Source organism: Macrosteles quadrilineatus, unplaced genomic scaffold (genome assembly GCF_028750875.1).
Source record: "Macrosteles quadrilineatus isolate MER2022 unplaced genomic scaffold, UCM_ALF_1.0 Scaffold_4__1_contigs__length_99947679, whole genome shotgun sequence".
In the NCBI taxonomy this organism is placed as follows: Eukaryota; Metazoa; Arthropoda; class Insecta; order Hemiptera; family Cicadellidae; genus Macrosteles; species Macrosteles quadrilineatus.
Window position 1 is genome coordinate 87,949,165 of NW_026542597.1, and position 27,876 is coordinate 87,977,040.

At 36.4% G+C, this 27,876-nt stretch overlaps 2 protein-coding genes across 4 annotated transcripts in view; one reads left to right on the forward strand and one right to left on the reverse strand.

Moving 5' to 3' along the window:
- Nucleotides 1-27,876, reverse strand: part of LOC128992657 (carbonic anhydrase 2-like) — a 102,697-nt gene that overhangs the window by 23,932 nt on the left and 50,889 nt on the right. Inside the window, exon 1 of one of the 3 annotated variants that reach the window (XM_054416347.1) lies at nt 1,603-2,046. The exons of 1 other annotated variant lie outside the window; for it this stretch is intronic. In XM_054416347.1, coding sequence (XP_054272322.1) covers nt 1,603-1,950 — 348 coding nt within the window. In that variant the 5' untranslated portion in view covers nt 1,951-2,046. Of the gene's footprint in view, nt 1-226; nt 2,047-27,876 lie in introns of those variants that run through there. One more of the 3 variants, XM_054416348.1, reaches the window with a different exon arrangement.
- LOC128992658 (DNA-directed RNA polymerase II subunit Rpb4) lies at nt 5,753-27,659 on the forward strand. Its single transcript, XM_054416350.1, has 5 exons — nt 5,753-5,870; nt 7,360-7,436; nt 19,774-19,954; nt 22,336-22,431; nt 27,486-27,659. Exons 2-5 carry the CDS (start codon nt 7,376-7,378, stop codon nt 27,562-27,564), a joined length of 417 nt encoding a protein of 138 aa, XP_054272325.1. The 5' UTR covers nt 5,753-5,870; nt 7,360-7,375; the 3' UTR covers nt 27,565-27,659.

A 27,876-nucleotide genomic window follows, 5' to 3' on the forward strand; every position in this document is an offset into this window, starting at 1 on the left:
CTAGTTGAACTAAGCTTAGCAACAATCCTTGATAGCTTAATGACAATTTATAACACACATTAAATTTAACTAACTGTTTGGGTTATAAACTTTTTTTTTTGCATTGAAAATCTTTGGTACCGTATATTATAGTAAAATATTTTTTTATCAATTGAAAATTACTTAAAGGTTTGAGGAAATCGCACCAAATAAGGGTTTTGTTTAAAAATTACTGTATTGTACTTACATTTATTTTTTTTATGATGCAAACAGATAATTTAACTTGGAAGTGTTCGATAAGTCTCACAAACACTGAACAATACAAAACTCAAAATCATCACAAACTGTTTTCAAGCAGTCCTGGTTATCACAAGTGTTGTTACAACTTTCCGAGAAACCAAAGCAAGGCTTTCTAATTTTCTTCGATAGTTTCTGACTATCCATCAAAAATGAATCCTTATCGTCTACATAGAATTTATTTTCTGCAGAGTTTTTGACAATATCTACAAACTTATCGTAGCCAAGATAGTTTACATAGTTCTTGCCGCTGTTCTCAAAAGTCACTGTAAAGTTGGTTTCAAGATAACCGCATCGGCTCGAGGCATTAATCAATAAAAGATACAAATACATCTGTTTCTCCGAAATTTCTGATTTCTTTCTCAACATAATAAGAATGGTGAAAGTCTTAGTACCCACATCTTTATAGGATTGAATAGGAGCAACCCATCCTTGAGCTACATATACAACACTTTCTAAAAGTAAAAAACTGTATCCGATATTAGGATAGCGATAAATATTTTTAATGTCCTTTTCACACGTTGAAATGTATTCACAGTGATTGTGGATCTCTATTACAACTTTATTTATTTTTCCATATGGTCCAATTGAATAATATTGTATAGGGATTATTCCTAATGTAAGGCCTCTGTAAATTTTTGATACAATTAAAATACTTTCATTGTAATGGGGCTCTGTCTTGTATTTGATAGTTGTCTTCTCACTCATAACTGAGGTAGTTGAGTTATCAAGTATTGTAGGTTGAGTTGAAGTAATTTCTGTCTCTAAAATTGTATCTGTACTTTGAGTTAAGGTTGAAAAAATAGGAGGTGTGGGAGTTTTTGTATTTTGAGGCTCAATTGAAGTTTGATCTGTGAAAAATTCGGTAGATAATAAAACTGTTGTGCTTTCAATCGCTGGTTCAACCGCTGAAGTATGTAGCGTTGTTGAGTGAGATAATGGTGGTCGGTGTTCGGTAATCAAGTTTGTAAAGTTTCCTGTTGTTAGTTCTGAAGTATCTTCATTAATGAAAGAGGTTGTATGAAAAATCAAAGATGCAACGGTTGAATCAGTTGTGAGGATGATAATGTCAGTACTGGTTGTAGTGGTGTTACCGTTATCACTCTTAATTTCTTGTTCTGTGGTTGGAACTCCTTCAAAACTTGTTTTTCGAGAAACATATGTCGCCTCTGTAGACGTTGAGCTAATCTGCACTGTGGGTGTATTGTTCACAAAAACCACTGTCGTCGTTTGATTATGGAAGCTAGCCGATTCACTGATTTTGCTAATTTTATCAAAAGCTGTGTAAAACAATAAAAGAAGTAATAAAATAAAAAATATATTTACAAACCTAAAATAAAATTTTATATTGTTTTGTTTACTCAAATCTTTTTTGATATTGAGCGCATCGAAGAGTGAATTTGCAACACTTTGGTTTTGGCACCTAGCGTCGGAATTTCCAATTACAAAAGTTATATTGTCTGCAACGAATTTAGTCCCAATTTCCACTGATTCACATCCCGATAGGTTAGCGTTCACAAGGCTCTTAGGAAATTTTTGGTTAAATGCTTCTCCGTTTTCCTCGTTGCTGCTCAAAGAATTTTCCACTGGCACAATGCTACGCTCCTGCACACTCCCAGACGTCACTGTATCATTCGAGTATACAGATTCTGAATCCAAACTGGTTACAGACATAGTTGCTGAGAGAAACGTTTATGATCACTCATTATAGGAAAATCACTTATAATTTGGAAAGTTTGGTAATTTTCATCACACACAGATCATCTGGCAACAACCCAGAAAACTCACTGGCAGATAAACCTGCAGATAACTTAAATAAATCAATTCTGATTTGACCTTGAGTGGCACAAGATAATAACTGGGCTTTGTTCCAATCCATTTGCCTTGTTCGGTTTCCTCTAGTTCTAACCATATATATATTTTTAGTTCTAACCATATATATTTTTTTAACTAACCAAGTTAAACAGCAAGTGTTGTATATGGATCTTAAACAAATGATTTGGTAACTATAATGTTTATCTTTGACCCACCAATCGGCAAACATGTCATACATGTAGGAAACATTGGAAAAAGGAACATTATTTTGAAATTGGGAAATAATGGTAGTGGGTTGTCTTTGTCTCTAAAATAAGTTACAACTATTGGGGGAGGACCCACAGCCCCATTCTTCTTGGGGGTGCTCCACCCCCCCCCCCCCCCCCCGAAAATTTGTCCTGGCTACAGCCTTGCTATTGTTTATGATTGTAATAAATAATGCATATCTTTTTAATTTGGATTATTGTTAGCTTAGTCAACTGCAACTAAAGTTCTGTATTATAGTTGATTCTTGCAGTGATTTTATGCAGCTCTTACGTGTATTGGATCTAATAATTTTAATAATTACTATTTAGAAAGCCGAAAGACGCCTAGGGACGTTTTGATGCCACCAATCTTTTGATAGTACAAGCATATTGATATTGAGATAATATCCAATTAAAAAACATCGATACTACCAAATGAATAAAGTATCGTAAGAATATTTTACCACAAAAATATTGATTAAAGCTGAATCTGAATGATAATTTTAAACCACAACTATAAATTATAGTAACTATATTATTTAATTTTTTTATTTATCTTTTATGTTCATTATTGGTAGGTAAACAAAACTATGATCTTTGTCAATGTTATATATACCTGAGGGCACAAAATCAAGTTCAAAACTAACAACGGTACTTTTACATATTTTAAAAGTAAATTTTGAAATATAAATAGAATAGATACAGTATCTTACAATTATTGACTTGATTACTTTAAATATATTTGGTATAAAATATTAATTTAACATCATGATGTAAGAACATAACATATGTAAGAACATAATCGCAAAATAGTGCTAGATAAAGATTTATGTATATTATATGGTGTATACTTATCTTTATCTAGCACTATTTTGCGATTATGTTCTTAGTTTCTAAATGCACAATGTTAAAATGGGTTAAAAATAATGTTATTAAAAGTTCTCATAACTTTAGAATGGATCAAGATTTTTAAAAATGAATTGCAGCATCGTATTCAGCATAAAAATCTAGTTTAAAACGATGGGTCACAACCCTACCTTTACATTTGAAAAAAACTTTGTGTCCAATATGGCGGATCCAAATGGTGGCCAAAAATTTATACCCAGTAAAAATGAAGTACTTACTACACTACAATGATCTGACGTGGTCCGGAGTTGATATCTTAAGAAATGTAGAAAAAGTATGGGGGGGAACTCATTTAAAACTCACCCTGTATATAAGTTCACTTGAAATAACGGGAAATACATGCGAGATAAACGGGATTTTCCCAACCCGATAAGCATCAGGATTCTGTTGTCTTTGGTAATCTTGTGGAAACACTATACAGGGTGTCCCGGAACTCTCTACCAATATTTTAGGGCATTGCTCCTGGGTAAGAAACAAACCTAAATATCATATTTAAACTTTCCGGAAGTCCTTAGTTACTCACACAGCCGCCATTTTGTTTTTTCAGTTATTAATTTTTTTCTAAAGAATGGTTAAACATACGAAATGGAAACTTTGCACAAACATATATAACAACTAGAGAAAGCTACACAAAAAATATGACGATTTTTAAAATTCATAAAACAAAATGGTGGCCATTTAAAATTTTGTTTTTTTAATTACTCAAAAACCGTTGATTATATAAAAATTTCAAATGGCTCCCATTTTGTTTTATGAATTTTAAAACCGTCATATATTTTTTGTAGCTTTCTCTAGTTGTTATAAATGTTTGTGCAAGGTTTCCATTTCGTATGTTTAACTATTCTTTAGAAAAAAATTAATAACTGAAAAAAAATGGCGGCTGTGTGAGTAACTAAGGACTTCAGGACGGTTTAAATATGATATTTAGGTATGTTTCTTACCCAGGAGCAATGCCCTAAAATATTGGTAGAGAGTTCCGGGACACCCTGTATACTGTTAGCGATGTTTGTATCCTTAAGGCTAGGATTATACTAGGACGCTAGCGGGGCATTAATTCAATTGGGGGCGATTATACTAGGGATGCCAGCATCGGATGCTAAAAAAGCCACCAGACGCTCGATTTTGTGCCTCCCGGCCGGGAGGCTGAAATTAGAGCGTCCAGTGACTTTTCGCCTCCCTTGATGCACAAAATCGGTTGTGGGGCATTTGCCGCATTTGTTCAAATGTGGCGCATTATACTAGGAGGCTAGCATCCGAGACGCTCTCTTTCGACATGTGCGCGAATATAGGGAATACGCTATTACCATAGGTCGCATGGTAAGACCTGGACCCGGGTCCGATTTACTTTTTCGATTTGATGTCCCTAGAGGAAAAACACCATCAGTTCATATAGATTTAAATATTACATATATATTCGCGGGATAAACAACTTGAGTAATTTTTGTCCGATTTTGATGAAACTTGGCTTAAAGGTGAACGGCACCTAGGATAACTTGAATGAGTTCGCGAACCAGCATGAGTGGACCTTTGGAACGGGGTTTTATGGGGTAAAAAAGGGGTTTTGTCATTTTTGACCCGTAAAACGCACAATATCCCAATTTCTCTAGACAATTTTAATGAGCTTAAAAACAAATACCTAACTTGGTATGTTAAAATGTTTTTGTGCAGTAATTAGTCACGGAAAGAATTGCAAAAATTTTAAATAAAAAATTCCCATGTTTTTCTTACAAAAAATATTGTTAACTTAATTGGAATTTGCTTATTTTGTATGGATTTGATCAAACTTGGCCAATTTGTTTTATACTAAGCTATTAATATTTTACTAAATACACACTTGGTTATTAGCCTCCTTAAAGCAGCAAACCTGGGTACGGTACTCGTTAAATCTAATGTTATTTAAATAGATATAAACAAAAAGTGACAAAACATTGAAATGAAATGGCAGTCCGAGAGGCCAGCATCCCAAACACAAATCACGTCAATTTCGGCTGGAAGTGGGGTGCTAGCGTCCGAGGCCAGCGTCCTAGTATAATCCTGGCCTTAAGAGTTTGAAAAAAAAATTACAGTTTAAGTCAATATATCTATGTAGTTTGACAAAACGATAACAATTAAAATTAAGAAGTAGATAGCAAATCACATCCGGGTGGTTTCAATAGCTTTAAATGAGATATTTTGCAACTTTTTATGTTAGTAAACAATGCCGTAATATGGCAACCAGCCTTTATGGGCAGGAAATCCAAGATAGTTTGGTCATGGTCGTTTAAAATGTGAATCTTGAACTGAACTGGAAAATGACTGGACCACTACTTTCTGAATTCGAATCAGTTTTAGTTTCGTCATAGATAAAGATAAAACCATTGATAAAACATTTCGTTCTCGTTCAAACCTGTTCAATTTCAGTACAGTAATTCAATTCCAGTCCAGTTCAATTCAATCGTTGTTTACTACAGGTACAGAGAGAAGAGACTGGAGTGACTGGACAAACGGAGACGGAGACAGACAGAGGACAGACTGACATACTACACTACAAACACAAACACTACAAAACAAACACAGACTACAGAGAGCAGAGCAGTCATCCATCAAAAAGACAGAGTCAAAGTCAAGTCACCCACACGGAAACACGAAGTAAGTCTTGGCTTTGAAATTGAATTTAGATTTGAGACCTAGTCTTACGCCAAATTATAATTTCAATTATGTATTATAATTTAGAAAAAAAGATTTTACATTGATGAATAGTATGTAAATCGCCTATATGTTTAACTTAATAATGTCTGGGATTCTGGGCTAACGCCTAACCTATTTTGTGGGCAACTCAATGCTACCAAACTGTACCAGACCGGCTTGAAAGATACATCCAGATTTAATTAACTAATTTGTCAATAAATTAGATTAATCATAAACTCAAATTGAGTGTACACTTCCATATATGTTGGCATTATAATTTAGCAATGAATAACCTAGGTAAACATGCTATAGCTAACAAACCTTCTGATTTGAAAAGGGGGAGGAGGTGTTAAGTTCTTAAGCATAGGCAACCTAACTTATGCAGATGTTTTAGCCTGAGCTAAGTTTGTGTGAACGTGAACTAACCAAACGATTTATCGAACAATCGATATACCGTTAAAGATCGATATTAATCATTCGGTTGTTTGTGCGGAAATTATTGCGATGGGGTGACAATATTATTTAGCCTACATTATTATTATTATTATTACATAGGCCTAAGTAGTATTTTGGTTAAGGTACATTGGTCTAGCCTATGTTGAAACAGCAGTGGCGGATTAAGTTAACTAACTTCATTTTTGTTGTTTTTGCCTCCTGATTACAATATATAAATTATTACTAGAGGTTAAAATACCTTATAATCCGTCAATGTGATAAAAAAGTCACCGATGAAAGGCGGCCGGTTTCAACCCATCAAAGAGGTCATCATCAGGCGTTGAATGGACACATAATTACTCCGAAGAGGTCGTCATAAAGTCAATAAATAAAAACGAAGAACATTTAAAACACTTAAAAAAAATGTGTTTAAGTGTTTTAACTGTTCTTTGTTTTGTATTGTCCATTCAACGCCTGATGATGACCCTTTTGATGGGTTGAAACCGGTCACCTTTCATCGGGGACTTGGTATTTTAACCTCTAGTAATAATTTAACTTAACTAAGTCGGTGCCCCAGTTGGTAGCGTCACAGACTTTGGGCCCAAGGCAGTGATGTTGTGGGTTCGAACATAATTTGCGTAGTGATTCCTTGGGTCAAAATAAAGAGAAAATCAAGAATAAGTTATCATTTTTTCCTTTACACATTTAACATTAACATTTAACATTTTTTTAACTTAGTTGGTTCATAAGTTGTAAAACGGGTCGAATCTGATTACCGGTACTGTAGCTTAGCCTTGTTCTACCCCAATTTAAAATTTAAAATCGTAATATTTCTGCTAGTCCTATATTTCTTATTTGAGAGTCTATTTTCTTGGATTTTAAGATTGCAATTAAAAGGTGTTAAACCTATATAAATTTACGTGTTGGCCTACTTAGCCTACCATTACCTACTATTATCCAATAAAAAAATATATTTTGTATAGGCCTATCTAGTCACAGTGTTTGTTTATTACAGGCTAGATAATTTTTAAATGGCTGCTGGCAGCATTGATTTGGTTGATGAAGATGCGGCTGATTTACAATTTCCCAAAGGTAAGTTTTCAGTCAAATTGACGTAAAACCACAAACCTACTAGCACAGTCTTATAAAAAGTTTGTCACTATGAGACTAGGTCTAAAATGTTTGATGTTTTATGTAACCTTGCTTTAAAGCACCTTTAAAAGCACTTAGATTTCTGTTTGAATTTGAAAATCTGACGGAAACCCAGCCAACTATTCTCCCCTAGACGTGATTCTGATTCAACTCGTCTGTAAATCTTAGGAGAGTTTATGTCTAGAACATTTAAACAACCGCGGTGCGATATATCGGACGTCTGCTAAATGTATGTTTACTGGCCAGCTGATCATCCAAATGGCACATATAACCTATGAGACGATGTTTCACGATGAGTCGGGCTACATGTAGAAAGAGCTTTTGCTTTACTTTGAGTTTTGTACGACTTTGTTGGAAAAAGTGGCATTGCATCATCTGTGTTTGTATCCATAAGAGTGCTGTTTGAGGGCAATTGTTGTGTGTTTCTAAAAGTTTTATTGTGTTTTACAAGTGATTTTGTTTCTGAAAATGAGTTAGTGTATGATAATTATTTATAATTTGTTTGCTAAACTATGTATTATCAGGTAAATATTTATTTGAAAGTGTATTAGGACTAAGTGATAAGAGTAGGCCTATGTGCTTAGGCCTAGGCCTAAAGACTAAAAAAAAGCACCACTGTGAGCTGATTTTTTTAGGTAAGATTTTCAAATTTTTCCAGTTTACTAACAAATATAGCCTATATGTAGAACATATATCTATCACTTACTTATAAGAAATATTTTTTTTTTTTGTGTAGTTGCTGGCTTATAAATTTAATTTTTATGTATTTTTTTTCGTATTGCGAAACATGTTTTTAATATGTACGGAAATAAAAAACCAAATCTAACCCAATAAAATGTATATTAATTTAAAGACAAATCCTATACTCTAATACGAGCAATGTTTGCTTGTATGTATGTATGTATGTATGTATGTATGTATGTATGTATGTATGTATGTATGCTTGCTTGCACAAAGATCTCGAAAACGGTTCCGACGATTTTCTTCAAATGTTGTAAATAGTTTAATTCTGGCCTAAAAACGAGTTTACTGCAGTTAGAACTGCCAACAAAAATCTAATTACGTAGAAAAATGAAACTGAAAATCACATTTTTTTAACATTAGTCTTATGGGTTGCTAGGTAACCTTGTTGGCTGAATTAAATAACAAGGATAAGTAAACAAAAGACTTGAAGTTGTAGCATGTGTTCATAATAAGCCAACTGCCCACAGTATACTAGCAAATTACAAATACAGTACAAAAGGAAAAACATCATTTAGCAAAGATTATACTGAAGATTACTCGATACATTGTAGTCAAGGTTAGCAGTGAGAAGTCTGGGATCTGTTTATGACGATTAGATAAGGGTATGGGCAATCCTAAAATGCTATGGAAAGGAAGGGAAACAGGTCCGTGACGTAGGAAGTGGTGAAGGAAGTAGTCAAGGCGAGCTGTCCGGAGTGTGGGAACTGTTTATGACGATTAGATAAGGGTATGGGCAATCCTAAAATGCTATGGGATGGGAGGGAAACAGGTCCGTGACATAGGAAGTGGTGAAGGAAGTAGTCAAGGCGAGCTGTCCGGAGTGTGGGAACTGTTTATGACGATTAGATAAGGGTATGGGCAATCCTAAAATGCTATGGGAAGGGAGGGAAACAGGTCCGTGACGAAGGAAGGTGTTAAGGAAGTAGTCAAGGCGAGCTGTCCGGAGTGTGGGAACTGTTTATGATGATTGAATAAGGATATGGGCAATCCTAAAATGCTATGGGAAGGGAGGGAAACAGGTCCGTGACGTAGGAAGTGATGAAGGAAGTAGTAAAGGCGAGCAGTCCGGAGTGTGGGGACTGTTTATTACGATAAGATCAGGGTATCTGCAATCCTAAAATGCTATGGGAAGGGAGGGAAACAGGTCCACGACGTAGGAAGTGGTGAAGGAAATAGTCAATGCGAGTAGTCCGGAGTGTGGGAACTGTTTATGACGATTAGATTAAGGTATCTGCAATCCTAAAATGCTATGGGAAGGAAGGAAAACAGGTCCGCGACGTAGGAAGGTGGAAGGTGTTAAGGAAGTAGTCAAGGCGAGTTGTCCGGTGTGTGGGAACTGTTTATGACGATTAGATAAAGGTATGGGCAATCCTAAAATGCTATGGGAAGGGAGGGAAACAGGTCCGTGACGTAAGAAGTGGTGAAGGAAGTAGTCAAGGCGAGCTGTCCGGAGCGTGGGAACTGTTCATGACGATTAGATAAGGGTATGGGCAATCCTAAAATGCTATGGGAAGGGAGGGAAACAGGTCCGTGACGAAGGAAGGTGTTAAGGAAGTAGTCAAGGCGAGTAGCCGGAGTGTGGGAACTGTTTATGACGATTAGATTAAGGTTTCTACAATCCTAAAATGCTATGGGAAGGGAGGAAAACAGGTCCGCGACGTAGGAAGTGGTGAAGGATGTAGTCAAAGGCGAGCTGTCCGGAGTGTGGGAATTGTTTATGACGATTAGATTAAGGTATCTATAATCCTAAAATGCTATTGGAAGGGAGGGAAACAGGTCCGTGACGAAGGAAGGTGTTAAGGAAGTAGTCAAGGCGAGTAGCCGGAGTGTTGGAACTGTTTATGATGATTAGATTAAAGTATTTGCAATCCAAAAATGCTATGGAAAGGGAGGAAAACAGGTCCGCGACGTAGGAAGTGGCGAAGGAAGTAGTCAAGGCGAGTAGTCCGGAGTGTGGGAACTGTTTATGACGATTAGATTAAGGTTTCTACAATCCTAAAATGCTATGGGAAGGGAGGAAAACAGGTCCGTGACGTAGGAAGTGGCGAAGGAAGTAGTCAAGGCGAGCTGTCCGTAGTGTGGGAACGGTTTATGACGATTAGATTAAGGTATCTACAATTCTGAAATGCTATGGGAAGGGAGGGAAACAGGTCAATTACGTAGGAAATGGTGTAGGACGTAGTAAAGACGAGCTGTTCGGAGTGTGGGAACTGTTAATAACGATTAGATTAAGGTATCTACAATCCTAAAGTCCTATGGAAATGGAGGGAAACAGGTCCATGACGTAGGAAATGGTGTAGGACGTAGTAAAGACGAGCCGTGTGGAGTTTGGGAATGGATCTATGTGTCTCCAATACAGTACTAAGACTGCTTTCAGAGTGGACTAATGATTTTCCCCGAGCAAAGCAACCTACAATTCACACTTTAAACTGAAACAAGAGGTTCTACCCGTGAATTCACGGGTGAACAGAAACCACCATTAAATTAGTTTAATCAACTTTGACTTTATATTTCATTTAAAGGGCCCAAGTTCGAGAAACTTTCATGTGAAAGGATGTTAAAGGCAGTGGAACCTTCATACCTTACGTCCTAAGGTTGGCCGAGGTTGTACCTGTACACGCAGCTCTCTTTCACGACATCTTTAATACTTTTCAATGAAATTGCGATCTGTTAAAGATCGGTGACAACCTCTTGGAACGAACAACATACATGGTTTGTTAATCTCATAGTCATCATGGTTCGAACACCTTTAGTTACTCACTTGTAACAAACAGCTATAAATAGCTTCACTGCCCATTCACCGCGACTCTTTTAAGAACGTGAAAGTAAATAAAAAAATAAGTAAACAAAAATGTAAGCAAACAATAGTTATTTGTGCAACTAGTGAGAAAAGTGAGCAATTGACTCACTCGAGAGAAATCCTTACTCACGAGCCGTAGGCGAGTGAGGAATGGTTTCTCGAGTGAGGCAATTGTACTTTGAACTCGAGTTGCACATTATACTTTTCCTACTGTTACCATAGAACAAATAAATTTGTGAAGAAACATAACCTATTTTACACAGAAGTGAACTTTTAATAAAACATTTAATGTGAAGAGACAAATACAACAGTACAACAGCTGACCAGCTGATTTACAGCCAGTGCTGCCAACGCATTTAGCGCGCATATGACGTTGCCTGCATGTTACGCGCTCACTATTTCGTGCCTTCACGTTGCAAATCTGGAGTGAGACAAAGTAATTAGAGTGAGACAATGTTAAAATTGTCTCACTGATGAGCGAATTGGCCACTTTGCTTTCTCAAATCAGTGAGAGAACATGTACATTGTTAGGTAACTGTAGGAAAACTATATTGTCGATTGCATGGCCAGCTGTTGTTCACTAAATTAATCAAATAATAACTTCCAAAACATGCAAGGCGTAGCCTTTTGAAAATCAGCCTGTGGGGCAGAGCCCTTAGGGAGTTCGTCCATATCAATACTTTTCGGCAAAATCTACACACTCTAAGCTTGTATCACTGTAATAATATAATATACTGTTGTATGGATAATATTTTTGTACTATTGAGTGGATGGATTCTTGTAAACAAGCCTTGAAATCATATTAAGTGAGACTAATTCGTCAACGTTTGTGATTTATGAAAGCTATAGTGACAATAGGCGGATGGTGGCCCCACCTTCTGCAGTAGCCTATCTATAAAAGCTATAATGTATATACAAAACTATAATATCTATAACTAATATTATGATGGTCAATTTATACATATCCACTGTTTTTGTATCTTGAACTGAGGTGACACATATGTCGTCAAATCGTCGTTAAAATTGGTTAAAAACTGTTTAAATATACAACTTTTAGCACGGTGTTTGTAACTAAACTATAGCCTAAACTTAGATTTAAATCCATCTAATACCTGCTCTTGCTCTGGAGTACTCTGGGGCTCAGGTCCTTCTTGGAAGTACCGTACCTAATCCTATTCATAGTTTTTGGCCAGCTTGCTGTGTCAAACACCCCATATCACCCCTTCCCTACTTCCCTCTTACCCACAAAATCTTTTCAATTTACCTATAGGGAATCTTTTGGGGACAGCAGACTCAGAGCTACCCACGTTCCCTATTGTTTGTTGCGGAGGGTAAGTTTCTCATAATCACCCCAGGCCGAAAGTCCTACACTCCGGCTTTCTTAGGCTATGAAACGTAAAAATAACCAAAAACTGCATGATTCTAAGCAATGTACAGACAAAACTGTAATTTTATTTATTACCCTTGTGGTAATTGAGCAATGATTATACTGAAGCTTACTCGATACATTGTAGTAAAGTTAGCTGTGCGGAGTGTGGGATCTGTTATGACGATTAGATTAAGGTAGATTTCCCATCCTTATGGAACAGCTGAAGCCAATTTTATTGTTAGTTCTGTCCGGTTTTCTGTAGATGTCGTGCTTTGTTTACAATTTTTTTCTTGTTATTTCAGTAATTTAAAACCTCGTTTAACCAAATAAACCAGACAGAACTAACAATAAAAGTGGCTTCAGCTGTTCCATAAGGATAAGGTATATGCAATCCTAAAATGCTATGGGAAGGTAAGGAAACAGGTCCGCGACGAAGGAAGTGGTAAAGGAAATAGTAGTAAAGGTGAGCGGTCCGGAGTGTGGGAACTGTTTATGACGATTCGATTAAGGTACAGTATATACAATCTTAAAATGCTATGGGAAGGGAGGGAAACAGAGGTCCGCGACGTAGGAAGTTTGAAGGAAGTAGTAATGGCGAGTAGCCCGGAGTGTGGTAACTGTTTATGACGCTTAGATTAAGGTATCTGCAATCCTAAAATGCTATGGGATGGGAGGGAAACAGGTCCGCGACGTAGGAAGTGGTGAAGGAAGTAGTAAAGGTGAGCGGTCCGGAGTGTGGGAACTATTTATGACGATTAGATTAAGGTATCTACAATCCTAAAATGCTATGGGAAGGGAGGGAAACAGGTCCGCAACGTATGAAGTGGTGAAGGAAGTAGTAAAGGGGAGCAGTCCGGAGTGTGGGAGCTGTTAATGACGATTAGATTAAGGTATCTACAGTTTTAAAATGCTATGGGAAGGGAGGAAAACAGAGGTCCGTGACGTAGGAAGTGGTGAAAGAAGTAGTCAAGGCGAGTAGTCCGGAGTGTGGTAACTGTTTATGACGATTAGATTAAGGTATCTGCAATCCTAATATGCTATGGGATGGGAGGGAAGCAGGTCCGCGACGAAGGAAGAGGTGAAGGAAGTAGTAAAGGCGAGCAGTGTGGAGTCTGGGAACTGGAAACCAATTGTAATAGTTAGATTTATGTATCTGCAATTGAAATACTGAAATGCTATGAGAAGGGATGGAAACATGTCCATGACGTAGGAAATGGGATTCGCGGACCAAGGAGCGCACAATACCTCCTCTAATGGGAGGTCATAAATAAAAACCGTAGGGGTAGGACCGAGGAGCGCAGAGGTACCTTGCGCTCCTCGGTCCTACGCGAGCAAAGAACTAATCCCCTACTTATACGGATTAAAAGAGACAATGGCTGGTCGACCCTGCGAGTAAATCCATTAGTCACGCCTCACTGAATACACCACTTAAAAATTAAAGTGTAATGAGTAATTTTGAAACATTAACATTAAGATACTGTATTAAGTATTCGAAGTAGTTATCTTAAAAACAATTTGTTTTTGTCCGACGTTAATCAGCCCATTTTAAATACAGACACACTGCATATTTTAAGTGCAGTTTAATACAAATTAAATGTTTAGTACTAAGTAGTGCGGAACTAAATATGCATTATTTTATTATGATTAAAATCATATTAGATTATGTGAGACGGTTAAACTTGCTCTCTGAGAATTATTATCAAATGATGTACAGTATTTTGTTTTGCAGGTATAGTTTGTATAATTTTAAAATATCTTTGAAGGCATGACGACTATTGCTTAAACATGCATGGTTCTACGTAATTTGTCTTGATCCTCTCTCTACCGGTGATTCACCCTTCGTCCTACGGAAACACGTGGAATTTTCTCTCGTGGTTGAGTTATGATATTGAATGACTCAATTCTAGTACCGGACGTTCGTACTATTTAGGAGCAATGCATACCATTCTTGAAACTTATTCTTAAGAACAACATATTATGTTGTGCATTTCCGGCTTAGATGGGTGAGGAGCTTATTGCTGAAAGTGATATTTTTGCCAAATGACAATGTGCCTGGGCTAAATTTACTTCAAAAAGTAGTGTATTTTTACATAGGCTTTGTTTAAATTTAAAAATACTTTTTGTATAAGAATAACTTAGGTTTTTCTGAAAGTATATTGTCGTAGTAGTATATTATTGGAAATATCTGAAAGTAAATCGATTGTTTTGTTTCGATTAGTTTTTAACCGTAATATTGCCGACATAAAATGTTATCTAATGAAAACCTTTACCCTTAAGTTCCTATAATTATTTATTCCTAACTTATTAGTCAAGCACAAATAATCAGAATTTACTAGGCTATTTCCAAAGTAATGGTTTAAGAATACTTTAGGTAGATGTTATAGACTCATAATTACTACATATATTTTAATGATAAATTCAAATAACAATAACCAGCACGTACTCTGGACGGATAAAAAAGAGTAAACTATAATACAAATTAAGACTGGTTTTAATTCAAGTAGTGTTACCAGTTACGAAGTAAATTATTAATGAAAGATATAATTGAATAATTTATGAAGAAAATAATTATAATAATACTTTTGAGACTAGAATCAAATAAGAGAATTATAAATCTTAAATTATCGTAGTTTTTTCTGTGCTGTAGGTTGAAATACATTAGAGGTAAGTAACCTGCCTGCTCTACTTGCCTCGCGTAAACGCGGCTGTAGTACTGTGTATTGATCACTCATGGGTTGATATTTAAATTGTCGTTTCGACAGTACAAATTGGTGATTTTTTCTCACTTGTATTAGAACAATAACACAATATGTCTCATTGTTAATTGAGGAACAAACTATGAATTTATTACTAGGAAAGGTGAACGTACTACCTGTTGTAAATTGTAGTCGTAGGCATCTGGTACAAACTATTCGACCTATTGTTTGGTCCAAAACATAAACAGTCAATACTTGGAAATGTAAAGGAATTATGAGTGAACAGCGTACATGGAGGTCCCGTTAATCCCCTACGTTACTCCGAATGGATTTCATTTGCAATTTCTTAGATTTCCCTTTCACGACAGCCCATTCCAGTTTTTGGGGTGTCGGGTCACTCGGGTCAGTTCACCCGAGTAATTGACCTTCAATTTCAACTTAAATTTTGCTTTTATTTTATGTGGCAATCGCAAAATAGAAATTCTTTAACACACATAAAACTAGGGTACTACTAATGATTAGACTATTTTTCCGAAATCACAAAAGTGGTTTTAATTTATTTCACTTAGTTAGTCGTCGCTTTAGACTTAGGCGTATGAAATATTTTTATACAAGACAATCATAATACTAAACGTGTTGATTAGTTTTAACAAATTAAAAAATATTAAATCAATTAATTTATTTCCTATATTACAGAACACTGTATAGGCCTACAATTATAATATTTGTTGAAACATTAAAACTGGTCTTTATTCAAGTACTGTTACTAGTTGCAAAGTAAATTGATTTATAATAAAAAATACACTGATGATTCTAGAATCAAATAACAAATATTGTATCTGCCAGCTGTTCTTTAACAAAAATATTTTAAATTTCTTGTATTTTCAATTTGAAGCGGAAGTTGGTTGTAAAGTTTAGGACCCAAGTATTGATATAAATGACGAAAAGATTGTGTACCTATTTACTTTGGGTGATTTGATATATTATTTATCTTCAAAGCTTCATGCACTGTAAGGATAATTAGGAATTACACTTTCTCTGTTTACGCTCCGGTTAAAGATCTATCTCAAAACCTTACAAATAAAAATATGTTGGACGAGTAAAATGCATAACTTCTGGTGCAATCGAAAAGAGATAGTTCGTTTAGATTTTTTCACATGTTTTCTACCTCTGCACGTTTTGAAATGATATTGGACAAGTTTTCTTCAAAGCTTATACCGTCTTTGGCAAACGTCACTAGGTACCAATAATGTGACGAAATAATACGTCGTATGAAAACAAATTCTGATCGAATTAGTGAAATGTTCTTCAAGCAAACTTTCACTTACATCTTTACGTTATAAGTAACTTACAATCAGTGGCGATGGACTTTACAAATTCGTTACCAGTGGAGGTTCCTAAAGAAAGTGCTATTGTCTGTTAATGGTAACAGTACAATTAATTGGTACATTAACTAGCTCATGTCACAGACTCAAGGGTAAAAATAATTCATTGTGGCCAAGAAATCCGAATCAGAGTGCACTATTAATCAGCCTCAACAATGTAATATTGGCTATTGCGATTTTTTTCGGCAAAGTAACAATCACTGTTTAATCTAAATAATGCGAACAGATGATTTCGGGGTAAAATTATCAAACTTATATATCCAGCCAGAAAAAAGTTATTTTTGAAAAAAACATCGAACCGTAGGCCTAAAGTTTAGACATTTTTAGGCCCTACAAACATTAGTAACAATGAATTAAGTTGTTTGACGTTGTGACATGTTCCTATTTAGACATTGTGGCGGACAATGTTTAGCAATTCAACAAACGTGTTGTACATGGTGAAAAACACCAATGATGATTCGAAAACTAAAAGAAAGTAATACAAATTGAGTTTAAATTAGGGGGTTGATTCGAGTTGGAATACCCTTAAAATTATATGGAATATGATATATGCTACCATATAAAGTGTTGGCTGTGTAAATATTTAAAATTTTCCCTTTTGTGATTTGATTTTATCACTGTTGGCATAACAAAAGTAAAGTTTACCTCCTAAGAAATATGAATTGAATTGAGAATGGTCCATTTTGTATTTTTGTAAAAAGATATATATGTGTCCAAATAGTACACAATTTTCCTCATAAAAACACCATTTTGACACAAATACAATAAACATAGTCAAATTCGACTCTTGCCGTCGTGTCTGAAAAACTACAAAGTAACTTATATTGTTAATTAGGATAAAATAGGCGCTGCACGGGTATAGTTTGTTTATGCTAGTCAATATGATATTTATGAAATATCAAGTTACTACTTTTGGTTGTTAAAATATCAAACAAATTTTGGTTGAAAATGCTTGCTACAGAGTCCGCGATTTTTCCACTGTCATGTAGTCAGTGATTTCTGTCTTGTTAGATTACTAGAAGGTCACATTGTTTTAGTTAGTAGAGTTTTTTTATATTTTATCTTTTGTACATTTCATTATAAACTTGACTATTCCAATGCAATGTAATTTTGTAATTCTGGAATAAAGAACTTATGACTTATGACTTATGACTACTTGCTTTTTTGTAATCTATTTATAATTGTATTGTTATGGTACAGGTATTGGTATGAAAAGCGCGTACAAGGGCGCATGGAAAGGGTGGGGGGGGGGTCACGTAACCGAACTAGCCAAAACTCTGAGAATATATCTATGATTCATCCCCCTCCTACCCCTTCCTCTAAAAATTGTTTTCCTTAAGGTTATCCCATTGCCATTTAATATACTTTCAATGTATATTAAAAGTATACTTTCAATGGATAAGATAGGATTTGTATCATAAAGAAGATATGGTTTCTGCCCGTTTAAATTACCTATAAAACTAAGATGTAAAATTCAGGTTTGTTTTCTATCAATGATGGGTAAATGTTGAAAGCAGTTAATTGTATTCAAATGGATATATATTATAAAAAATGTGTGTTTAATAACCAGGGGGCCCATTGCAAACTTGCACATTTTAATAGGGTTCAACACATTTTCGAAGGTAAAACATGTAATCTTTGGTAAAACTAACGATGCAATACCCCTTTATTTTTAAATATTATGTTTGTTTAAAGCAGTCATTAAAAGTGAATACACCTACTAATTTTCAATCAATTCCATTGATTTATTTTAGATCCACACCATGAAGACTAAAGTCACCTACCTTATTTTTATTAACTGCTTTATAAACAAAATCTAAATGTGGTTCAATATTCAACTGAAGGATCAGGTTTTATATTGCAATTTAAATTCGAAAGTGGCCTGGTAATTTGTTGATACAACATTAGTTTGGTAATAAGTTGCACTGTAAAAATATTCTGGAATCAATGGCGTAGTCAGTGAGGCGTGACTAATGGGATTTACTCACAGGGTCGACCTAAGCATTGTCTTGTTCAACCCTCGTAAGTAGGGGATTAGTTTCTTGCCCGGGTAGGACCAAGGAGCGCGAGCACCTCTGCGCTCCTTGGTCCTACCCCCGACGAATTCTTCAGCCAAGGGGTTGACAGTTTTACGACTTGCGCTCCTCTGTCCGTTTCCCAGGAAATGGTGAAGGAAGTAGTAAAGGCTGGCATCGCAGAGTGGGGGAATGATTTTCCCCGAGCAAAGCTCGGTTCCCAGGTACTTTATAACTAATCTAACAAAAAAAGAATTATTGTTCTATGAGAAGAAGAAACAAGAGATAGAGCTTGTTAATCAAAAGATTGCGCTTGACCAAAAAATGGCCCTGGCGGTTTTGGCATGCAACTACTTAAAAACTGTTGCGGCGAAAGGGTTAGGCCGAACTCCTGCCAGTCTCGTAAAAACTCTAGTCATTCCTGTTGTGTCTTGTTAACTTGTTTTATTTTTAAATGTGTGTGAAACATGACGACCTTCGGAAGTGATCTTAGGTACTTTCGTATTATACGGAGGCCACTTATTTTACAGCGTACTGGGCAGTCAGGTTACGTTTGGTTATCATAAATATGTTTGTAGGACTTACCTCGTTTCGTTATGAATCAAACAATATCAGATGAGAGTCATAAAAAAGCTTTTGATATCCCAACCTAACCTAACCTTAAATGAAATGAAATGAAATGAAAATGATTTATTTAGTCAGGCAAAGTTAGGGCCACATGGCCCTCTCTTACACTTAACCTGTTTATACAAATCTAAACATACAAATAAAACAACCTTAGTGCGCTGTAAAAGGGTGGCCTCCATATAATACGAAAGTACCCGATCTTGTCCTAGTAAAGCCTGACGATGCGTCACTAGTTGCCATAGCAACCTATTGAATTACCAACAATATAGGTATTTTAAACCACCTATAAGAAATCTTGGTAATCCGGAAGATATCCATCTTGAAACATGAGAGCATTGTTTATTACTAAAAACTTACCAGAAACCATGCTTTAATTTTTACAGCTTAATCACTTTACTAAAACAATGTCACCCTTTGTACAATGTTTAATTAAAATCTGAACATTTAAAAGTGAGTGCAGAACCAAGCTGCCATGTTTGGCCTTGTTGCCTAACACAAGCTGTTTCTTAAGCCACATCAAGACAGACAGGACTAGTTCTAAATATTTAAAAGAAGTTACTAGATTTTCTCAAATTATCAGGCTTGTTCAAACTGTAGGCTACTTAGTTCAATGATCTCCGAACTATTACTGAATGTTTCAGAGTTTGAAAATGCAGAAACGCTTCTGATCTCGGAAGTTCACATGCTGCTGGAACATCGGAAAGCTCAGAATGAGAGTGCTGAAGAGGAGCAAGAGTTTTCCGATGTGTTCATGAAAACACTGACCTATACGGATAGATTCCGCAAGTTCAAGAATAAAGAGATCATTGCCTCTGTTCGGAAGTAAGTTCTGGTTTCTAGTTGCAAATCTACTTTGTGTTAACACGTTAAGTGCTGTTGCGTGATGGCCGGCCGCAGCCGGTGGCTAATGCCCTGCGTGGTTGAGTGCGTGAAAACGTTAAATTTAGTTTAATACAAATGAGCTATTTTAGCATTGTAGGCCTACTGTATTCCATTTGTTCTGGACATAGTTTTAAAAAACCCAATTGATAGCAGCATTAAACAAAACTGCGAATAGGCCCTCAGTTCTGCCAAACGGAGAGAAAAAGCAGGGAAGAAAAATCCAGACACACCATGAAAAAATACCACAAAAAAGCCGTCAAACATAATTAATTTTTAGGTTAGATTCCTTCCACAATGCTACACTTCAGTACCTAATTATCATTACAAGAGCACGCCCCGTGGTCGAAAAATCGACCAAAAGTACCTATGTTTTGTGCAAACTTCTCTATTTTCACCCCACACTGCTAAATAAAACATGTGATTGGAATGTCTTCCATTTGTTTTGATTTTCTGTTTATATTTTGCTGTTATTTCGTCATCACCATAGCAACCCATAAAACCCATGTTAATTTTTTAAAATTTCAAATTCATTTTTTGTGCTTATTTTTGTGCCTATTTAGTTTATAAAGGGATTCTGCACACCTACAGGAAAATAGCTTTCTAACTGTATGCGTAGATTTTCTGTACGATACACACGAGCTGAGAAAAAAAGTTTTAAAGAAACATGCTTGCCTATTAATATATAGATAGATTCTATTCAATCTCACAAATATCCAAGACAAAAACCCACAATACACTAAATTTGGAACAGTCCAAAACACCGATGAAATTGTTGGAGCTGAAAAAAAATTATACCAGATTAAAGTATAAAACTGGCACAATAAGCGGCAGGCAAAACAACGTTTTCCGTGCTAGGCTGAGCTCACACTGTATCAATACTTTGGAGTTAGGAATGCTACATAGTTTAACGTAGTCCGCCGCACGCTCCTTTCCTGCCTAGGCTACGTTAAATATAACGTAGGCCGCACTCAACTAGATAACTAAAGCTAATAGGCTAAAGAGCTGTGTTCTAAGTAAGCAGGCTTGGAACAACCATCATTAATCCTCGAGACCAAACTAATATCATGTACTCTACACTTATAAATAGTGCGAGGGGCCGTTAGCTTGTTGATTTGATATCTACAACCATTTCAAAACCAATCATCTGGTATTGCTGCAATTCTGGTGTAATTAGCTTTGGGATTCATTCATTACTTTTATAATCAGGCCAACCTAATTTAAAATAATTTATCCTATGTTGAGAATCTATTTTCAAAATGTATTTGGAACGTTTTGAGGTGCAAAGATTGAAATAAAAACACCATTTGTGGAATTAAATAAAACCCGACTGACAACATGTTTACGGTTTGTGTGAATCTTGAGGACTGGGGAGCAAAGAAACTTTTGGATCGGTGGTTAAACAAGGAGGGAAAAGTAGCGTGATGGGTTGTAGCCAATCCGGGAGCTTAATTGAAATCATACGATATGACGTCACAGTCGCCTGATCGCAGTCAGGACACAAATGTAAAACATATTGCCAACTCTTTATAACACAAATCTAAATATCGTAAAAACAACAATATGGTAAATTATTGTATACACTAATTCATGGTAATATCATTTTAAAATAACCTAAAAGTTATAATTCTGAGCAATGTACAGACAAAACTCTAATTTTATTTATATAGATACACAGGTGATTCTAATGTTTATTTTGATATTTAGTTTGTTTAGTAACCGTAATGTACTCATGCTCATTGTAGTCATGTAATAATACTTTGAAAGCTGAGGATAAAAACAACTTAGAATGACGCTGTGTGTGTAGCGCGGTGCAAAAAAAGATTTTTTACATACAAATAAATATAAATATGACTTTTTTACTACACTTTTTCATGTAAAGATCCATTTTCTAAAAGTTTATATCTTGGATTTCTTATAAAAACATCTTTTGTATTTAGCCCCTAGAATAATTTTTAAACTTTTTTGCTATCTGTCAATGATTTAAATTTGTTCCTTGTGATGTCTTGAAAAGAAAATATAGAATAGTATTTACTTTTGTATTTCAGAACACAATTTATACAGCTCCTACGTACATATTTACATGTTTATGATTAACCTACGTACATACGGTAAAAAAGGCCTGCCAGTACAGAATTTTTAGCTGCCAGATGCAAGGTTAACAGTACTGATCCAAGTTTAAGCAGCACAACAAGGGTGAGAAGCCAAGACGCCGCTGTCTTGGTTTTACCGTCCGTCACTCAAACAACTGTCAACTCAAATCTGCAAAAATTTATTCTATTTTGGAAGTGATTTGTGGTTTTACATTCTATTTTTTTTTTCAGTTTACTAACTCAGAAGAAGCTTCACAAGTTTGAGCTGGCCTCCATCGCAAACCTTTGTCCCGAAACTCCAGAGGAAGGCAAAGCTCTCATTCCCAGGTTTGTCTAATATAAAATTCATGTTTTAAGTTGAGTAAATAATAACACTTTATGATCAATAGACAATCACTTTACCTCAGAATACATTCAGGAAAAATAAAGGGATGGAAACTAACTCACCCTTGACAAAGAGTTCAAAGTTGATAGCTCTAGAAAAGTTGACCCTACATCAGGGGCGGCTCCAGCAGGCCAGGTAGGCCCAGACAAGGCAACAATAAATAAACAGGCCGTAATGCTCCTCTGGCATGACGTCATCGTAGGCGATGGCAATGGCGTAATTTTTGTCGTTTGCGATCAGCTGCTTGTTTTAATCTTTTCTTGGAAAACAAAAATATAACTAAAAGAATAACATTACGTCATTGCCGTGGCCTATGATGACGTCATGTCTGAGGAGCATTACGGCCTGTTTATTTAGTGTTGCCTTGGCCCAGGCCTAACCAAAATTTTGGTGGTTTGTTTGTTTGTTTGAAGTTCAATCACGCATTAACTACTGGACGGATTCGGCTGAAATTTGGCATGATGATAGCCTCACATTCCTGATTAACATATAGGCATATTATTATCTCAAAAATCCTTTCGGGCTCTGCCCCAGTAGCTCTGTAGTTCCCCATGTTAACCTTATGAGTATTCATATTTAAAGAATTTAGTCAGCTGTTTCAACTAAAAAAGTTGGTTCTATGATATGCAAAAGCATTAAAAGTTATAAGATTTATCAACAGGGTGCAGCACTATTATTTTTTTATTTATGAAAACAGTTTAGAATTTGAACCAAGCAGCAACAAAAAACCGTGATACGCAATGTTAACTGTCAAAGTTGAATTGTTTAAACTTATGTTTATGTTTTTAATTTCATGAATAATTTGTGATATTTGCTAATCTTTAATAATTTATTCTTCTCTAATTGTTTAGCTGAAGTGGTAGAACATTATGGCTATGGTAGATGTGTGATACTATAGTATACCGTAAATTTAAATAAGGAAATTTTATCAAACTGTATCCTCCCCCATTGTAAACGCAAAGCTTGGGTATACATGCAATAAGAATGTTATACGTATATGACAATCCCGTACGAAGGACGGGTACTCTGCTAGTATTTAAATAAAGGGAAAGCATTCAAACTAATTATTGTGCATTTAAATTTTAAAATTCCTCCGTTTTTGCGGGAAAGCTCTTCTAACCTCTTGTCCCTCAGTGTGATAGCTCAAGAACTTTGACTATGACTAGTCTGGGAATATTTCAATTTCGGATAGCCTAGTTCCCGCAGTGGCTGCTAGGTAGACTATCGCGAGCGTACAGCCAAGTCAGCTGAATGAGTGAGTGAGAGTGAGTCTAAGGATCGGATTTAAGAGAGAGAAATAGAGTAGCGCAGAGATCGTAGCGGCGGCTGCACGAAGCTCATTTCGGCGGCAAAATTCCAATCTGACTATTCTCCATAAGCAATTCGCTTCTTAAAGGGTTTTGTATTCATTAGTGTAACCTAACCGAGCCTGATTGAATGCAAATTCATAGAAATGGTTTGATTATTTATTTATATTGTTTTGCATTAAAGAAATGTAGCCAAATTTCCACCAAATTAAATAGATGTTATAAACAGCTGTTGGGTTAGTGCAGAGATGTCATCTGATGATGAGTTGTTGTTAACAGCTGCATTAGTTGTTGTTATTGCAGTAGAACGGCCAAAGTTACCCCGGAGGTTTTGGATTCACCCCAGTTTAAAAAGCAGTAATAGGTATAATGATAGTGACCGACTTAATGATTTAATACTGGATGATTCAGACATATTTAACATAAAAAATACAGAGTTAATGCTGGGTTTAGAAATGATTTTTGGATGACATCGAAAGATTTTGAAACTTTGCTTGGAAAGATTGGCCCAAAAATAGGTCAAGGGGCGTGGTGGATGTCAGTGTCTGCTGCCTGGTACATCCCCACACCAGCATGCCACTTGGCTTCTTCTGACGCGGACTGACAACCCGTCGGTTTAGAAGCGGTATTGCTGATCTGCATGCTTACAAACTTGCCGCTTGGTAATGCCTGCCTATTTTCATTCGGCATAGTAGGGATGCAGCTTTTGAGATTCTCTACCCAGGTAAAGCTCAACCCTCCATAGAACAAAGATTTCCTCCAGGCACATTTATTTTTTTTAAACATGTGTATCGCCGGCCAGTCGTTTCACTTTTAACACTGTAACTCACGTGTCTCTTTCTTGGAAACGGTAGAACATCATTTTGCTCTTTCCCCCTTCCCAAATGGTCCTTTCGGTGACAGATTAATGGGACTACTGTATAATGTTTTGACAACAACAAAAAAACACTCATTGTGACACCAATCTTGTTAAAAAAATAGACTTTCATTGAAGGGTTATATAGTTTTTTTTATTTAACGGCAGAGTGTGCTGCTGCTCAAATAAAGTTTATTTTCTTACACAGCAACTTTTAAATCAAACGAAAAGAACTCATTGTAAACTATAGCATCTCTAAGGAATCATAAACCTTAGCAATATATCAAACAAAAAGAAAAATATATGTCTTTAATAGTTACTAAATCATTGAGATCCTATTAATTAAGTTGTTATATTTGAGTAAAACCTTTGAATATTAATACAACTAGTCAAGGCCACTTTAGTAAATGGCCCAGGGGAAAATAAATTTTGTTGAAGAGAGAGAGCCACCTAAAGGTTGCGCTGGTGTAAATTACAGATCTCTGGTTATTAACACGTTCGCTGCGGCACGTCAAATAGCGGGCGTATCCCCAGTGCGGCGCAGCCCTCAGCGTCGAGTAAACCCGATTGCCGCGAGTGATTGGCCTTTTCAATTTTGGTCTGACGAATAGCAAATAACGTGAGGAGATGTCCTGCTTTACAACGAGAGTCGATGTAGTTCGCTAAACACTCACAGATAGCAGCACTGCTTGGAACGTAGCCGGTCCCATTGGAATCGTATTGCCAAATGGAGGGAAAATGACGGGACAAAAGGAAGACTTTTGAGATTGCCAGACGGGGATTTTACGGGGAAATTTACTACCAACCTACACCACAACAAAATGAAAGTCACATACTACACGCTAACGTCGTATAGGTCCGCTTTCGGCCGACGCTAGAGCAAAAACGAAGATATACAAAAAGCATTACCGAGCGTTCCCGATGGGGTACGGACGCACCGTACGGGGGCCAAGCGCCGTACCCGATCGGGAACGGCCGCACTCTACGTGTTAAGTGAACTTAATCAAGCTAAACGGAAAGAATGGCTCATTGTAAGCTATAGCCTGTTGTGACCTATCAACTATATCTCGGTAATAAATAATAGGTTAAAGAATTTAATACACTAGCACATTCTGTGTCTGGCTCACTCAAATATGTTATCTTTTAATAAAAAATAGGTGACAGCTGGTCCATATAGATGGGATGTCTCAGTATCCAAAGTCAATTGTAAAACACAATACACAAATGCCGTGCAATTGTCTTTTCATCAACTATAGATGGCCCATTTTGATGTTGGTTATGCTTCAATCAGTGGCGGTGATAGTGGGCCCGCGAGCTAGGGGGGGGGGGAAATTTTGCCGGGACACTAGCCCGAGATTGTGGGACAGGCTCAGCCACACGGGCCCCCTATCATAAAAATATTCATTTTATGAGAATTACCATACGTTTTTATGACTAAATTTTTTTAACCAGTTAGAGTACTCTAGGTCTAGGAAAAGTAGTTTACAACAGCTAAACTGACATTATTACTTGACCGATCGATATAAATTCTCTAATAACCTAAGTAAAAGAATTGTTATCAGTCATGCAGGTTGCATCAACTTTCCACGTGGAGTGTGTGAAGGCGCTATAATAGGTCCGTATTTAGATCCAACGTGGCCCCCGGCCTAGGAGGATAAAACATTAATGTGTGTTTAAAAATCCTTCTAGCCCCGGCGGGTCACACGAGAGAGGGCCCTCCATGCATATTCAACTAATTGAACTTCACAATTTTTTACGATCAAATCGGCAATTAACTTAGATGGCTAGGGCCCTAGATTATAAATAATTCCATTCTTCATTGATGCTTAATCACGATTATAATTTAATTTCATTTCTTACTATTAGGAGGCTGCACTTTAGATTTTTTAATTTGAGTCAGTTAAAAAATGTTACTTACCTATGGACCACAGGCCAAATCAGATCGGTTTAAAATCGGTTTACTTTGGAAACGGTTGTGTTATATAATATAATGTAAATTTCCGAGCCGAGCAAAGCCTGGCCTACAAGCTTGAACCGATTTTCTCAGTACACAATAATAATGCCCAATTAAAAGTAAAAGCTTTTATGTCCGCGAGGATCACGCTCACGTAAGCCTAATTGAAAGATTGGGCCTACGCTTTTGCCGTGATCGTGGATGTCGACGAGAACATTTCCCCGCGGGTGACGATGACGACGGATCCGCTGCCGCAGGTGTTCAATATTTTACCGCAATTGTGGAAGGCGATTTTGACGTCGCTTTTTCAGCGTGAGACTAGGGTTTTGCCGCGATTGCAGATAAAATTATTTCCCGTCACCACGGGGCGCGGAGATATTAGAGATTGGGCCGTGAACAAGGGAGACGATAATGTTCTTATCTCTGATGATGTCATAGGTTTAGTTGCAATCACGTTAGACTATGACAATGTTTCTTTCATGCCTACGGGAAGTATTGACGATTTTGCCGTGATCATGGAAGACGATGATGACGCCTCGGGGCCTCGGGAAATGCCGTGTTAAGCTAAAGTGCAAATTAAGGCGGTATCACACGTGATAATGTTTTTAAAGATTATTGGGAGAGGGGGGGCCCGGCGAACAAACTTGGGGGCTGGGCCCGCAGGTTCTTATCGCTGCCACTGGCTTCAATATTTCCCAACCAAATGCTAATATTCAGGAATACTAGAATAGAAACGGTATGGACTATAAACATAGACAAATTATGTTACTGGCCAAATTAAACTGTAAAAAAACGTCCAAACCAGATGTTAGGGTTATTAGTGTGTCAGGAAATATAGGCCTATTTAAACCAATATTTCTAACCTATGGTTGTTTTCAGTTTGGAAGGCCGGTTTGAGGATGAAGAACTAAGACAGATCCTGGATGATATACAAACAAAAAGAAGTTTGCAGTATTAATTATATTTTGTGTGTCAAGGTTTCAAGAGTGACTTGGTGGTAATGTAGATTTCATAAGTTTTTATTATTTTTAAATAAAGTGTATCAAATTTTAATATTTGTTCCTATTTATTACCTTCCTGATTTAAAAAAAAGTCGAATCTAAGACGAATTTCAAGAGGTAGGGGAAAATTCATATTATTGAGGTATTTAAAGAGGTTCTTTTAATCGGTATTTGGACTGCCGTTATTCATCTTATAGAGGTTTCTACTCTGCACAGGCACTTGCCAAAAAATGAATAAGGAAGGAAGAGGGATAGGTGGGGTTTCATGT